At 39.8% G+C, this 14,177-nt stretch overlaps 1 protein-coding gene across 3 annotated transcripts in view; it reads left to right on the top strand.

Moving 5' to 3' along the window:
* tbc1d2b (TBC1 domain family, member 2B) overlaps positions 1-14,177 on the top strand; it is a 136,066-nt gene that overhangs the window by 96,174 nt on the left and 25,715 nt on the right. For all 3 annotated transcript variants that reach the window (XM_041178441.1, XM_041178440.1, XM_041178442.1), the window contains 2 exons: positions 3,048-3,158; positions 12,253-12,446. In XM_041178441.1, the coding sequence (XP_041034375.1) occupies positions 3,048-3,158; positions 12,253-12,446 (305 nt within the window). The remainder of the gene's footprint in view (positions 1-3,047; positions 3,159-12,252; positions 12,447-14,177) is intronic.

The raw sequence follows: 14,177 nt of genomic DNA, 5'->3' as shown, positions 1-14,177 counted from the left end.
AACCAGAGCCAAGCTATTCAGGAGAAAAGTTAAGAACACCCCTACACTGACCTTGTTAGAAATGTGGAACTCGCTTTCAAAAAAGCAGTAGATGCTAACTTAATTTAAAATCTGAGAGTGAAATCTTTTTGCTGACCAAGGGTATTAAGTAATATGTAGCCAAGGTAGGTTAATGGAGTTGAATGGCAGAGCAGGTCCAAGGGACCAAATGACCTACTCTTGTTCTATGAAACCAGAACTGTAAATGGTACTCTTAAGCATAGCCTGGCCAAGGTTCTATGCTTAATGCAACTTTTCTGCTTATGAACTTTATCCTAGAAATAAATACCAATGTGTTGCACTTTATATGACTTTAACCTGTGTTACTACTCTTAATCTGTGAATCTGCATCCCCAGATTCCTTTGCAACCCAGTTTAGACCCCTATTTTCCAAGGCGTATGTGACCTCCTTACTCCTCCACCTAAAATGCACCACCCCATACTTATCTAGATTAAAATTCATTTGACAATTATACCCTATTTTAAAACTTCATTAATGTTGTTTTGTATTTTGTTGCAGTTTTCCTTCATATTAATTGTATCCCCAATGTCATCTGCAGATTTTGAAATTAAATTTGATTGCTGACTCCAAATAGTTTGTAAGTGACAAACAACAGTGATCCCTGCACAGATCCCTGTGGGAAACCACTTCCATCTTCCACCAGTTTGAGTAACTACCTTTACCTCTTGCTACTTCTAGTTACTGTTTTGTAACCAGTTTGCTATCTGTTATACTACTTTTCCCCCAACTCCACTTGCTTTGAACTTAGTCATGTCTCTACTATGTGGTACCTTATCAAAGGCCCTTGCATTAACTTTGTCTATTAGTTTTGATTCCAGTTATAAGTCATGGAGACCTGAAGTTGGTTGTTTGTTTAAACATTGAAAATTTGTTTCTTTGCCAATCTTGTATTAATTTTCAAAAGTAAACTGACCCTGCCAGCCGCCTTCCCCCAACCCACCCACGTTTGGTTCATCTGATTTTACCTGTTTGGTGTACATTAAGTGGGAGACAGATTGATGCGTGTGTTTTTGTTCATGCTGCTTCCATTTGCTGCTAAGAAGGAGGGGCAGCCCAATAACAAATCAGTAGAGAATTACTTGCAGTATTGTGACTTCAACTTTGAGCTCAGGAACTGGCTTAATAAGTGCAGCTAATTCGAAAAGTTTGTTGCCACTACTGAAGTTCACCTCTTCTCTGAAGTGGAAGAGTTTAAATCAAGAGCTATGTGTGCGTGTGTGTGTGCATCATCATGAATTTAAGCACCCCACCACTTTTAATTTTCAACTTGTATCATTACACAAGATTCCTACCAATTTTTTTTTTGTTTGAGATTTGAGGTTAACTCCAAAATAAACTGTACTAAACGAGTACCTATCCCCAATTCTAAGCAAATGTATTGTCACTCCTGGCTAATCAAAGACTCCTGAAGGAAGAAGGGTAGTTTGCTGACCTTGGGTGCAGTATTCCAAATTCTTTTGATGAAATTGTCAAGCATGTTACTAAAGATTGATTTGCTTGGATCCCATTGGATTCCTTGGTTTGTGTGCCTGTCATGGCATTGTGGGTGCATTGATAAATTGTGCTGCACACTTTGTAAGACTTAAAATTTTAAAAGGAGCTGATGCTTGAATTTTGCCACAGCTAAATTTCTTTAATCTTTAAAGGTACAGTTGAAATGTTTACACACTGCACTTTGTAGCATCTTTACAGGATGTATCCTATATATTACAACTTTATAAATTACTTTATATAATAAATAAAAGGTACAGGTTATAGTAGAGCTGCAGAAGGCCCATGCAACAATACCCCAAATGTTTGGATATATCAAAATGGCAACTCTGACATGTGGTGTGTTCAGATCAATGCACATTTTGTTTTAAACAGAATCTTTGTTCAGTCCAGTTTGGTGTTAATTCTGGCATGTGTATCTAGCTACTCGCTGCTCATCAGTAACTTAGTTAGCTTTTTCCAAACTTTGCTGCTTATGTTGGTTACAATGCTGTCTATTATTAAAAGGAATTGGACCTGGCTCTAATTCACAAGTTACAGGCAGTTGATTCTGACTAGAAAAAGTCTTAAAGGGACTTGATGTCTGTGTGTTGATCTTACTCATGGCATGTGGACCTCATGGATTGATTTAAAGTAAATCTTGTTTCTGCTTAGAGGTTTATTTTCTTAGGATGAATATTATTAATTTAAAATTGGAAGAAATTTGAGTAACAGGCTTCATGTCTGAAACATTTCTGCATAATTGCACTGGGTTAAGGACCCGGCTCATGCTGACATTATCACGTTATTAAATTTGCAGACCTAATTTTGCACATGTTTGGATATTCTACATTTTAAAAGATAATTCATTCTTCCATTTGTTTTACCATTCGTGGGTAGATCTATTTGACAATTCGTTTTATATTACTTAGTGTATCGCTTACTTTAGAATAAACCACATGACTTGCGGATTCAACATGTTGGGCTGATTATAGAAATGGGGCAGAATTAATGACATTCAAGCTGTAGGTAGTTTTAAGATGTTCTTTGTATATTTTAATTTGTGCTACGGGTAGTTAGTGAGTTTTAACCGCCACTCACTGATGTGTTTTTTGCTTCCTTTGAAACCCTGATCATCAGTAATCATATGCAGACATGTATTCATGATCTCCCTTCATGGTATCCTAGGTTTTGAAGAAAGTTGGAGCCGTATATATGTATATCCCGTAACAGAGACACAGATGCATTATCTGTTTACAGGCATGCTGTCTACTGACATGAGAAGTCAGTCTTTCCAACCTTTGATTAGAAGGACAGAGGTGTTGTGACCTATGAATTACTTAATGATCACTTTTGATGAGGACAGGGGGGAGGAGGAAAAGTCCATTTGCTCACATTTAACTCCATCCTTTCACCACCACCACTCCACCCGACAGTTACTTTCTGCTTTTTCATTTTTTTTTTAAATGGAATGTCAAGTTTTTAAAGTATCCATTATTCTAATTTCTCTCTCTAGGATAACCTTCAGGGTTATAAGACACAGAACAAATTCCTTAACAAGGAGATCTTGGAACTGTCGGTGCTTAAGCAGAATGCTGAACTGAGGGAGAAAGCTCTGGAAGCAAAGGTATTTTAACTGCAGTTTAATTTGTATGTGGATTGGTGGAATGTACAGATTAAGTCCTACTGTCTGAACTGTTGCTATTAAGGGCAGTCATTCATTCCTTAGTGTTAAGTACTAATTCTGTATACGTGCTGTAAATCCCGCAGCAAGCTTTATTATTCTCAATGTACACCACAAGAAATATGCAGATTAATGGACACTTGACCAGACTTGAAGAAAGCTGGAGGAGACATTTCTGGCATCTCATGTGGACTCCTGATCATGGTGCAGGAAAAAGAATCTTCTTCCATAGGCAACTTCTCTATTCACTCCAGGCCTTCAACCTCTCACCATCACAACTTTTTTTTCTCACACTGATATTGCAAACATGCTGTCCTACATGCTCTTCTGCTTCCAGTGCTCAAATTTATTCTTTTCCTGCACCTAAGAACTGGAGCTGCTGACCTCCCTCAGTAATCCCTCACCCCTCTGGGGCATTTTACAATGCAACCTTGGCATCACTGATACTTCCTGATTCATCACCACATGTTCCTTTAATGCTTTTCAGCCTTGGTGATATCTTTACAATCGGCACATCCCCTTCACCCAGGCTGCTCAATTTGAAAAAAAACATGCGCGTGCACACATACACGTGCACACACACACATGTGCACACACACACGCCTGAAGACCACAATGGAAAACCCACACCTTCTGAAACAATTTATGTTCTGTTTCAGTATACATTTGAACAATGCCGTTTCCTGTAGGAATATACAGAGCAGCAGATGGCGATTTGCAGATGTGTGGCCCTCACCTAGGTCAGAGCCAGCTGTTGCTGCCAAGACGAGAGTAATACAAAGACTGTCTGCCAACTAACTTCAACCCATGTATTTGTCTGGCCACCTGTTATTTGTGTTGGACATATGCACTGTTATCGGTACTGTTATGTTATTTATGTGTTTTGTATGTATTTTTCTTTTGCTTTTGTGATAGTTGGACACATGGATTGAGTCCAAGTGAGTGATTCAAGTTGAAAAGTTCTGTAATACCCTTTACATAAAGCTTTTTAGGGATAGCTTTGAGAATTGCAAAAAAAATGGCATGTGAAATGCCCAATATATTTCTCTCAATATGTTGAATGATTTTGTGACCTTTGAGATGCATGTGATTCCTGACTAGCCTAAGTTCTGTGAAATATTTTTTGTTCAGTAATGTTTTCTAAGGTAGCCTCAAGAAAATTTCAGCATTCATATTATTTTTTAATAAATGATTATCCTTGAGAGGTTAGAAGTGTTTAATCTGTTTAGTATAACTTACATCTACTGACTGTACTATGAAGCCAATAGTATGTTCCTATGACGATCCAAGCATAAATTGTCAAACCTAGCTTATAAGAAACTGAGGCCTTCCAAATCCAGAATGGCTGGTATCACATCACAAGGTACCATTATTCAGTCAGCTATTGAGAATGGGGAGAGGTTAAGAGCAGAATCATGTACACAATGATCAACATTTGGCTGGAGCACTCTGAATTCCCAATGTTCATCGCTAACATCCTTAATCAATACCAACAATTTGAATTTATGTGGCGCCTTTAACAGTGAAATATCCAAAGGTAGCTCACAGGAGCGTAATCAGACAAAAAATGACAGTGGTCCACAGAAGATGGCCAAATTCTCGGTCAAAGTAGGTTTTAAGCAGTATTGTGAAGGACTGAAAGTTGATAGATCCCCTGGACCAGATGAACTACATCCCAGAGTGTTGAAGGACGTGGCTAGAGAGATAGTGGATGCATTGGTGGTTATCTTTCAAAATTTTATAGATTCTGGAAAAGTTCCTGAAGATTGGAAAGTAGTAAGTGTAAGCCCACTATTTAAGAAGGGAAACAGGGAGAAAACTCAAAACTACAGATGTGTTAGTTTGATGTCAATGGGGAAAATGTTAGAATCTATTATAAAGGATGTGATAACTGGACATTTAGAAAATAATGATATGGTTGGGCAAAGTCAGCATGGATTTATGAAAGGGAAGTTACGTTTGACAAACCTGTTGGACTGTTTTAAGGATGTTACTTGTAGTGTAGATAAAGGAGAACCAGTGGATGTGGTGTATTTGGGTTTTCAGAAGACTTTTAAGAAGGTCCCACACAGGAGGTTGGTAAACAAAATTAGAGCACATGGGATTGGGTGAAATATACTGGTATGGACTGAAGATTGGTTAACAGAGGGAAAACAGAATAGGAATGAACAGGTCATTCTAGTGGGGTGCCGCAAGTAATAATGTTGGGACCACAGCTGTTCACAATTTGTATAAATGATTTGGATATGGGGAACCAAATGTAATATTTCCAATGTTGCTGATGACATAAAACCAGGTGGGAACGTAAGCTGTGAGGAGGATACAAGGAGTCTTCAAGGGGATTTGGTCAGGCTAAATGAGTTGGCAAGAACATGGCAGATGGAATATAATGTGATTAAGTCTGAAGTTATCCACTTTAGCAGAAAAAAACAGAAAGGCAGAGTATTTCTTAAATGATGAGAGGTTGGGAGTTGATATCCAAAGGGACCTGGGTGCCCTTGTTCATGAGTCACTAAAAGCTAGCATGCAGTGAGTAATCAGCAAAGCAAATGGTATGTTGGCCTTTGCAAAGAGAATTGAATACAAGAGTAAAAATGTCTTGCTGCAATTGCATTCAGTCTTGGTTAGACCGCACCTGAAGTATGGTGTACAGTTTTAGTCTCCTTTTCTAAAGAAGGATATACTTGCCACAGAGGTTCACCAGACTAATTCCTGGATGGTGGAATTGTCTTATGAGGAGAGATTGAAGAAACTGGGCTTCTATTCTCTAAAGTTTAAAAGAATCAGATGTGATCTCATTGAAACTTACGGAATTCTTGCAGAGTGTGACAGAGTAGATGTGGATAAGATGTTTCCCCTGCCTGGTGAGTCTAGAACCAGGGTGAACAGTCTCAGAATAAGGGGCAGGCTATTTAAGACTGATGAGGAATTTCTTCACTCAGAGGGTGATGAATCTGGAATTCTGTACCCCAGATGGCTGTGGAGGCTCAATCATTGAGCATGTTCAAGACAGAAATCGATGGATTTCTGGATACTAATGACATCAAGGGATATGCGGGTAGTAGGGGAAATTGGCATTGAGGTAGATGGTCAGCCATGATCTGTTTGAATGCCAGATCAGACTTGATGGGCTGAAAGGCCTACTCCTGCTCCTGCTCCTACGCAGAAATCCAAACCCATGACCACTACCATCTAGGAGAACAAGGGCAGCAGATAGATGGGAATACCACCACCTGGAGGTTCCCCACCAAATCATTCACCATCCTGACTTGGAAATATATTGCCGTTCCTTCACTGTCACTGGGTCAAAATCTTAACAGCACTGTGGGTGTACCTACACCACATGGACTGCAGCAGTTCAAGAAGGCAGCTCACCACCGCCTTCTCAAGGGCAACTAGGGATGAGCAATAAATGCTGGCCCAGCCAGTGAAGCCCACATCCTGTGAATGAATTTTTTAAAAATGTTCCTATGAGAGATGGAGAGAGGTAGTTTGGGGAGGCATCACGGACAGGGTCTGGAGAGAACTGAAACCTTTGTGCCCTTTCCCTTGCTGTCCATAATTTGTGTGGGTTTGGAGAGGAAGGTGTGTGTGGTTCTTAGCCCTTGGAGTGTGGTCAATTTAGAAATAACCAACTATTGTGGGTTTAATTAAAGCCCATTGTTTATTTACAAATTCAACCTCAAAGTCTAAACGCTACATCAATCTCTCCCACTGTCACAAGAAAGGTACAGTTAAAGAAAATAATATACTACAAGTTGTAAACTAAAAGAATAGTTCATAGTATACGTAATGGGCTCATGGTGGAAGAACTGTTGCTCTGGGCCCAATAAAGTAATGAGTCTTTTTCCACTCTTGCATTGTAGCTTTCCCCCCACCCCCACCCAATTTAGTGTCATCTGCAAATTTAGAAACTCGGTTTCTCATTCCAATGTCAAAATGTGAATTGTGAACAGTGGTGGTCCCAGCACTAATCCTTGTGGAACACCACTTCCCACCTTCTAAAACTCTGAATAACTAGCATTTGCCCCCGCTCTAATTTCTGTCTTGAAGCCAACTAGCAATCCATTCGGCCACTTGTCCTCTGACTCCACATTCTCTGACCTTATTCATTAGGGGCACCTTATCAAAGGCCTTTTGAAAATCCAGATAAATTCAATCTACTGCATAATCAATGTCTACTTTCTCTGTTACCATCTCAAATTCAATAAATTTGACCAAACAAAATTTTCCCTTTTGAAATCCATGCCAACTATTCATTATTATATTTCTTGCTTCTAGATGTTCTTCTATTCTCTCCTAATTTTCCTACCACAAATGTTAAGCTGACTGCTGTATAATTCCCTGGACGTGTTCTGTCGTCGTCCTTAAATATAGGAGTTACAATTACTATCCAACAGTCCTCTGGCACTACACCTTTTTCTCAAGAATTATTAAGAGTAGTCTTGCCTCTGCTATCTCTTCCCTAGATTCTTTTAAATTTTGTTTAATTTATTCAACACATCCCTTTTTATTTTAAATGTGCTTATCTCATTACTCATCTCATCATTCAACGTCATGTCTATCTGTTCTATCTCACTCGTAAATATTGAAGCAAAATCATTAATATTTCTGCAACATCCATCATTAACTGTGGTATTACCTTGCCTGTCCCTATCCTATTCCCATCACAGCCAGCCTTTTTTATTGATATACCTGTAAAATATTTTACAATTTTGTTTTATGTTCCTTGATGATTTCATTTCATAGTTTCTTTTTGCCTGCCTAATTCTTTTTGACTTCTCTTCAAACTCTATATTCTGCCTATCCTGCACTCCATGCCCTTAATGTTGCCTCTTTACTAACCCTCAATTGTTTCCTTACGTCTTTATTTATCCGTGGAGTCCCTTTCATATACATTGTTGTTTGGCATTATTGTTGCCCATTTTATTTTCCCACGGTCTATTCCCAGCCCCTCCAAAATTAGTTTTTCTCCAACCTTTTTGTCATACATATGTCCTTCTCTGTCACCATCTAGCTTATTTTGTTATGGTCACTATTGCCTAAATGTTCCTCTACTTTTACTACTCTTATCTGCTCTGGCTCATTCCCCATTACCAGATCCAATAGCGAATCTTCAGAAACAGAAATCAGAAGAGAAACAGTTAATGCAGGGAAGAAAAGTTCACGTTTATATAGTGCTTTTCATGACCACTGGAGGCCTCACAGCATTTACAGCCAATGAAAAATTTTGTACTTTGAAGTCACCGCTGTAATGTAAGGAATGTGACAGCCAATTTTCGCTCAAACCTCCACAAACAGCAATGTGATAAGAATCAGATAATCTGTTCTTTTGGGATGTTGATAGGAGGGATGAATATTGACCAGGCCACCGGGGGAGAACTCCCCTGCTGTTCTTCAAAATAGTACTGTTGGATCTTTTACATCCATCTGTGCAGGCTGATCGGACCTCAGTTTAATGTTTCATCCGAAAGGCGGCACCGCTGACAGCACAGTATTCACTCCGTATTGCACAGAAGTGTCAGCCTTAGTTTTTATGCTCAAGCCCTGGAGTTGGAGTTGAACCCAGAAACTTGTAACTCGGGTGAGAGAACCATTTACTGAACCAAAGCCGACTATGACCTGGAAACTCTGGATGGAATTGTATCATTCAGGTTTGAAGGAAGACCAATTAAAATCAGGAATTTATATTTTTCTTCAAAGTGTATCTTTCTGATTAAATGAAGTATTGATGCAGAGGTATTTAGAAAAAGGAGAAGTTTCATTGGTTTTAGATTCCTTGCTTGTCACTGTGAAATCCCAGATGTAAATAGTGGACATGTTTGCCCACTTGAGATGGTAGGAAATGGTTGCTCTGATCAACCTCTCAGAAAATGCTTAAAAAGAAATTTATTTTTATTGTGTTCCTGCTACTTTTTAATTCAAAACAATGTTTTATAACTAGAGTCATGAAAGAAAGAGAAGAACTCCAAGGGCAATTTATTATTATTTAAAGCTATGCTGGAAATTGAAGGAAAGACTAGCAATTAAATCAGGAAGCTGCTTGTCTGTAATACTAGTTTAGATGAATCTGGATTATACGATATGATTCTTGTCAGTTTCCAGGTGAAATGGTTTTGAGTTTGACAGTTTTCAAACTGTAATAAAAGCAGAAAATGCTGGGAAAACTCAGCAGGTCTGACAGCATCTGTGCACAGAGAAACAGAGTTGACGTTTTGCTCTGAAGAAGAGTCATACAGACTCTCAACATTAACTCTGTTTCTCTCTCCACAGATGCTGCCAGACCTGCTCAGTTTTTCCAGCATTTTCTGATTTTACTTCAGATTTCCAGCACCCGCAGTATTTTGCTTTTATTCAAACTGACTCTGTTGGCTTGGCCTTATTGAAACCATCTGTTTGGTGGAATAAAGCCATATACAGCTGAATCCTTTGCCTGTTCAGAGGACCTAACTTAAAAACATTGTTGAAAACCATGTAACAAGTAGTGTTTAAGGCTTAGTGCCTGCTTTCGTAGTAGTGAAGCTGTGATTCCTGCTTTCCCCCTTTGTGCATGTACACCTCCAGACCCAGTTAACTGCTCCTGCCACTGTCCATTCGGGCATTAATAAAAATCCAGTTATAACCCAACTTAAAATAAATTTCCTGACACAGTTCCACAAACTCAATACCGTTTGTGTAGTTCATGTTTCAGATGCACATTTATCTAAAAACACTTTCAGTATTAGGAGTCAATATGAAGGATATAGTCTTGAGTGACTGAAAATGTTTTGTGAAACTAATAGCTAAAATAATCTAGTTTTGAAGAATTTGGGGGCTTTCTGAATAAATTCTGTGGGGCAGAGTGGAAGTAAGTGCTAATAACTCCAACTCACCAAGGCTCCTTCAGCTCCTTTCAAACCCACAACCACTGCCATCTAGAAGGACAAGGGCAGCAGTTACCTGCGAACACCACCAACTGCAAGTTCCCCTCCAAGCCACACACCATCCTGACTTGAAACTATATCATTGTACCTTCACTGTCACCAGGTCAAAATCCTGGGAATCCTTTCTGTCATGACTCACTGGGGATAGTGCGCTGTAATATCAAGCCCCACTGCTCCCTGACAAGTGTGAAAAATTTGACCAAACTACTTGCCCCAATTCTACCAAACTGTTTAATTTAGATTAACAATATGAGTACCAGGTTTGTAAACTTAATAAGCAAATAACTGTCGTTAACCAGTGGCAAAAGAAAGAAATATGAACTTCTAACTTCTGACACTATAACTTAAACACTACCCACTTCTTAAATACCTACGGCCGCACACACACACGACACACAAAACATGGGTTTTAAAGGTGGGATAAAACAGTTCAATAGCACCAATTCTGGAATACACGATTCGATGGGTCGATTTTGATCGACGTCTTCCAAATTCCTTTCAGCTCTTGTTGATGACACAAGGTGACCTTCCAATATTTAGTTCACTGGTTGAGAACTTGCTTTTCAATGTCTCGAACAGTGGTTTTCCTCCTTGTCTCTTGACAGGGGTTTTCAGAGAGAGAGCAGGTTATAGAGATATGAGAAGAAAAGCCAGCTAGCTATTATTGTGGAATTACTGGAATCTTCCACATGCAGGAGAAAGACATTTTAGGTCTTGTTTCTTTCAGGCTAGGAACTATTCGGCTGCCATGCTCATCACACAAAACCTTGGTCACCTGGTCAGGAGCCAATTAAAATGCTGTTGTCAGGCAGCTCCCTTGGTCCCGGACACCTTTCCGGCACCATCCGACACACTCTGTTCCAGGACTGCAACGTTGTGTGTATATATATCTCATTCTGTTCCAGTGGACATGTTCTTCAACCTGCAGCCATTGCAATCCCAATCCACAGTCCAACAGAAATAAAAAGATGTGTCCCTTACACTTCCAACTGCACTGTGGGTGCACCCACAGCACATGGACTGCAGCAGTTCAAGAGGGCAGCTCACCACCACCTTCTCATGGGCAATTAGGAATGGGTAATGAATGCTAGCCGAGCCAGTGACACTTACGTCCCATGAAAGAATTTAATGACACTACCTCATCTCCTAATGTGCGTCCCTACCCTTTCTCTTTGTAGGGTATTCTAATCGAGGTTGCAAGCAGATTCTTTGTGATATTGTAGGTTGTCATTGTTATTTCTGTAGAAATAAAACTTTATAGGTATTGTAATACAATTCCCATTCCCAGTGGAGACACTACAATGATGGCGTGTCATTGACCTATCATCATTGAGAATGTTAGGAGTAATATTTATAATTGTCAAGAGTGACCCAACTTGTCAACCCACTTAACACACACAAACATAACCATCATCAAAATAGGTTATGTTTTTAAACCAGCATGAGTGTTTCTCATGTCTTGTGACTGTCACTTATATTTGTTTCCACTCCTTGATCAGCTAATGAGTGCTGTTCTCTGGTCTTATGTGATCTGTATTTATGTTTCTTTCCCTTCCCACATGAGGCATTCTGTTTCAGCACAGTACCATCACTGCAAATCCTGGCAGGGGGTTGACACAACATACCTGACATAGTGTTTTGAAGTAGGAAATCATACCTTTCCACTTGGGTGCTCCTGGTCTGTATCACAGACATTTGGTGGATGCTGGAGGCATGGCCAGATGGAAAAAATCAAATAAGCAGAAATAGACTAACACCACGGGGGTTGTGCTTTGTTTCAGAAGTCAGACTGAACACGAAATTGTATCCATCTGACTTTTGACACAGATTTTCTGGCTTATTTCCAATTTTGGACAGGTGTAATTTGGGGTTTGTGTCAAGCCTTTGTTGGTTCAAAGTATTATTTGTGATTCATTCCATGAGAGAAATCCTAATACTCTTGTGGACAGTGGTGTAGTGAACCTGCAATGATTTCACACCTCCCTCCCATGGTGTACTGAGTATAGCTCTAATTGCTAATCTTTGCTAACTGAAAAATATTGTTAAAAGTCCTGATATTAAAGTGGGAATGTTAATCTTCTGATGGTAACTGTCCTTTTTTTCTATCTCAATAGTACTCCAGCCTGGAAGCTCGATTGTGCCAGGTGGAGAGCAAGTATCTTGTTCTCCTTCAGGAAGTTAAGAATCCGGTTTGTTCTGGAGAAAAGGGTCCTACGCATGAAGTAATTTCCAGACTCCTGGAAGATGCACTGAAAGTGGACAGCCCTGAACACCCCGAGCAAACTATTCTCAAACCACACCCTGTCAGGTAAATCCCATGGTCACATCTCAGAATTGGGACTATTTAAAATTATTTTTTCTTGAAGGTTCTGCTGACTGGAGGCTAAAGGCTTCCCTACGAAAGAGAGAGAGGAAACCGAAGGAAGGATAACCTGGCTGACAGACCTCTAACAGCCTGCTCCAAAGTAGAGAGGACTGAGGGCAGGTTACCTCCTTGTCCCCATCACTTGCATGGGGCACAGGGTGACTCAAACACAGGAAGGAAACAGGGAGGGGAGAAACCTTAACAGACTGCATTTTTAAACACTTTTTATATTGAATTGCATAAAATTTCATAGAATATACAACCGACAAACTAGCTATTCAGCCCAACCAGTCCGTGTTGGTGTTTGTCTCTACCCTGTCAAAATTTTGAACATCATTATCAAATCACTCCTTAATCTACTCTGTTCTAATGAAACAGCCCCAGTCTTTCTATTTGTATTCCCGCATACTAGGTAGCCTCCTTTGTATCTAGATTGTACCCTTTCTATCATCTCAACATCCTTCTAATTGTATGGTATCCGGAACAGCACATAGTTCTTCAACTGTGGTCATATCAAGGCCTTGTGTAGATTCACCATTGCATCTCAACTATTATATTCTGTGCTGCTTCCCATGAAATCCAGTGTTCCATCTGCTTTCTTTATGACTGTAACCATTTGAGATGCTGTGTTTAATGTCTTGTGAACCTTAACTCCCAAATCACCCAACTTTCCTGCATTCAAAGAATAAATAGTGCTTATCCTTAACCAAAAGGGTATTCAGCCACATTAACTGGATTTTTTCTGAAATTTTTTTCCATCATCTACGTCCTTTGATCCTCAGTTATTTATTATGCTTCCTATTTTTGGATTATCTGCAAATTTGGCCGTCTCTCCCTCTAACCCTATACCTAAAAAAATCATTGTAAACTTGAGGTCATCAAAAACTCTACTGTCCATGACTTAACTTGCCCCAAGTCCCATTACCCAATCACCCCTGTGCTTGCTGACCTACACTGGCTCCTGGTCAAACAGCACTTTGATTTTAAAATGCTCATAATTGTTTTCAAATCCCTCCCTCCATGGCCTTGCCCATCCTTATCTCTGTAATCTCCTCCAGCCCCACAACATGCCGAGATATCTGCACTCCTCTAATGCAAGCTTTTGTGCATCCCTGATTTTAATCTTTCTACCACTGGTGGCTGTCCCTCAGTTGCCGAGGGACAGTTTTTCCCTCCCTGTGGCCTCTCCACCCCTCTACCCCACTTTCTTCCTTTAAAATGCTCCTTAAAACCTATCTCTGACTAAGCTTTGTCATCTGACCCAATGTCTCCTTATTTGGCTCAATGTCAAACTGTGAAGCGCCGTGGGACATTTTATTACGTTAAAGGTGCTATATAAATATAAGTTGTTGCTGATGTACACAGTGAGCAGAACTGGTATCAGAGCAAGAACTTGTTCGACATCACTACCATTTCCAACCATTCTGAGAAACTACACTTAACTCTGTTCCCCATCCGTATCACAAGTTTTTAATCTAATTTTCTATCCTCCCTCTAACTCCATACTCTCAATCTTCTCGAGTAGTCATCTTGTTAGGGACTTTCTAAAGGTCCATGTAAACCAGATCTGCCTTCCCTCAGCACCACATCCATTGCATTTTCCCTATCCACCACATCTCACCCCTTCAAAGAACTTTATCAGGCTTCTCAAGGATGATCTTCCTTTTTCAAATC

The sequence above is a fragment of the Carcharodon carcharias genome, chromosome 32 (genome assembly GCF_017639515.1).
Source record: "Carcharodon carcharias isolate sCarCar2 chromosome 32, sCarCar2.pri, whole genome shotgun sequence".
Lineage (NCBI taxonomy): Eukaryota > Metazoa > Chordata > Chondrichthyes > Lamniformes > Lamnidae > Carcharodon > Carcharodon carcharias.
This window is presented reverse-complemented; position numbering and strand designations above follow the sequence as displayed.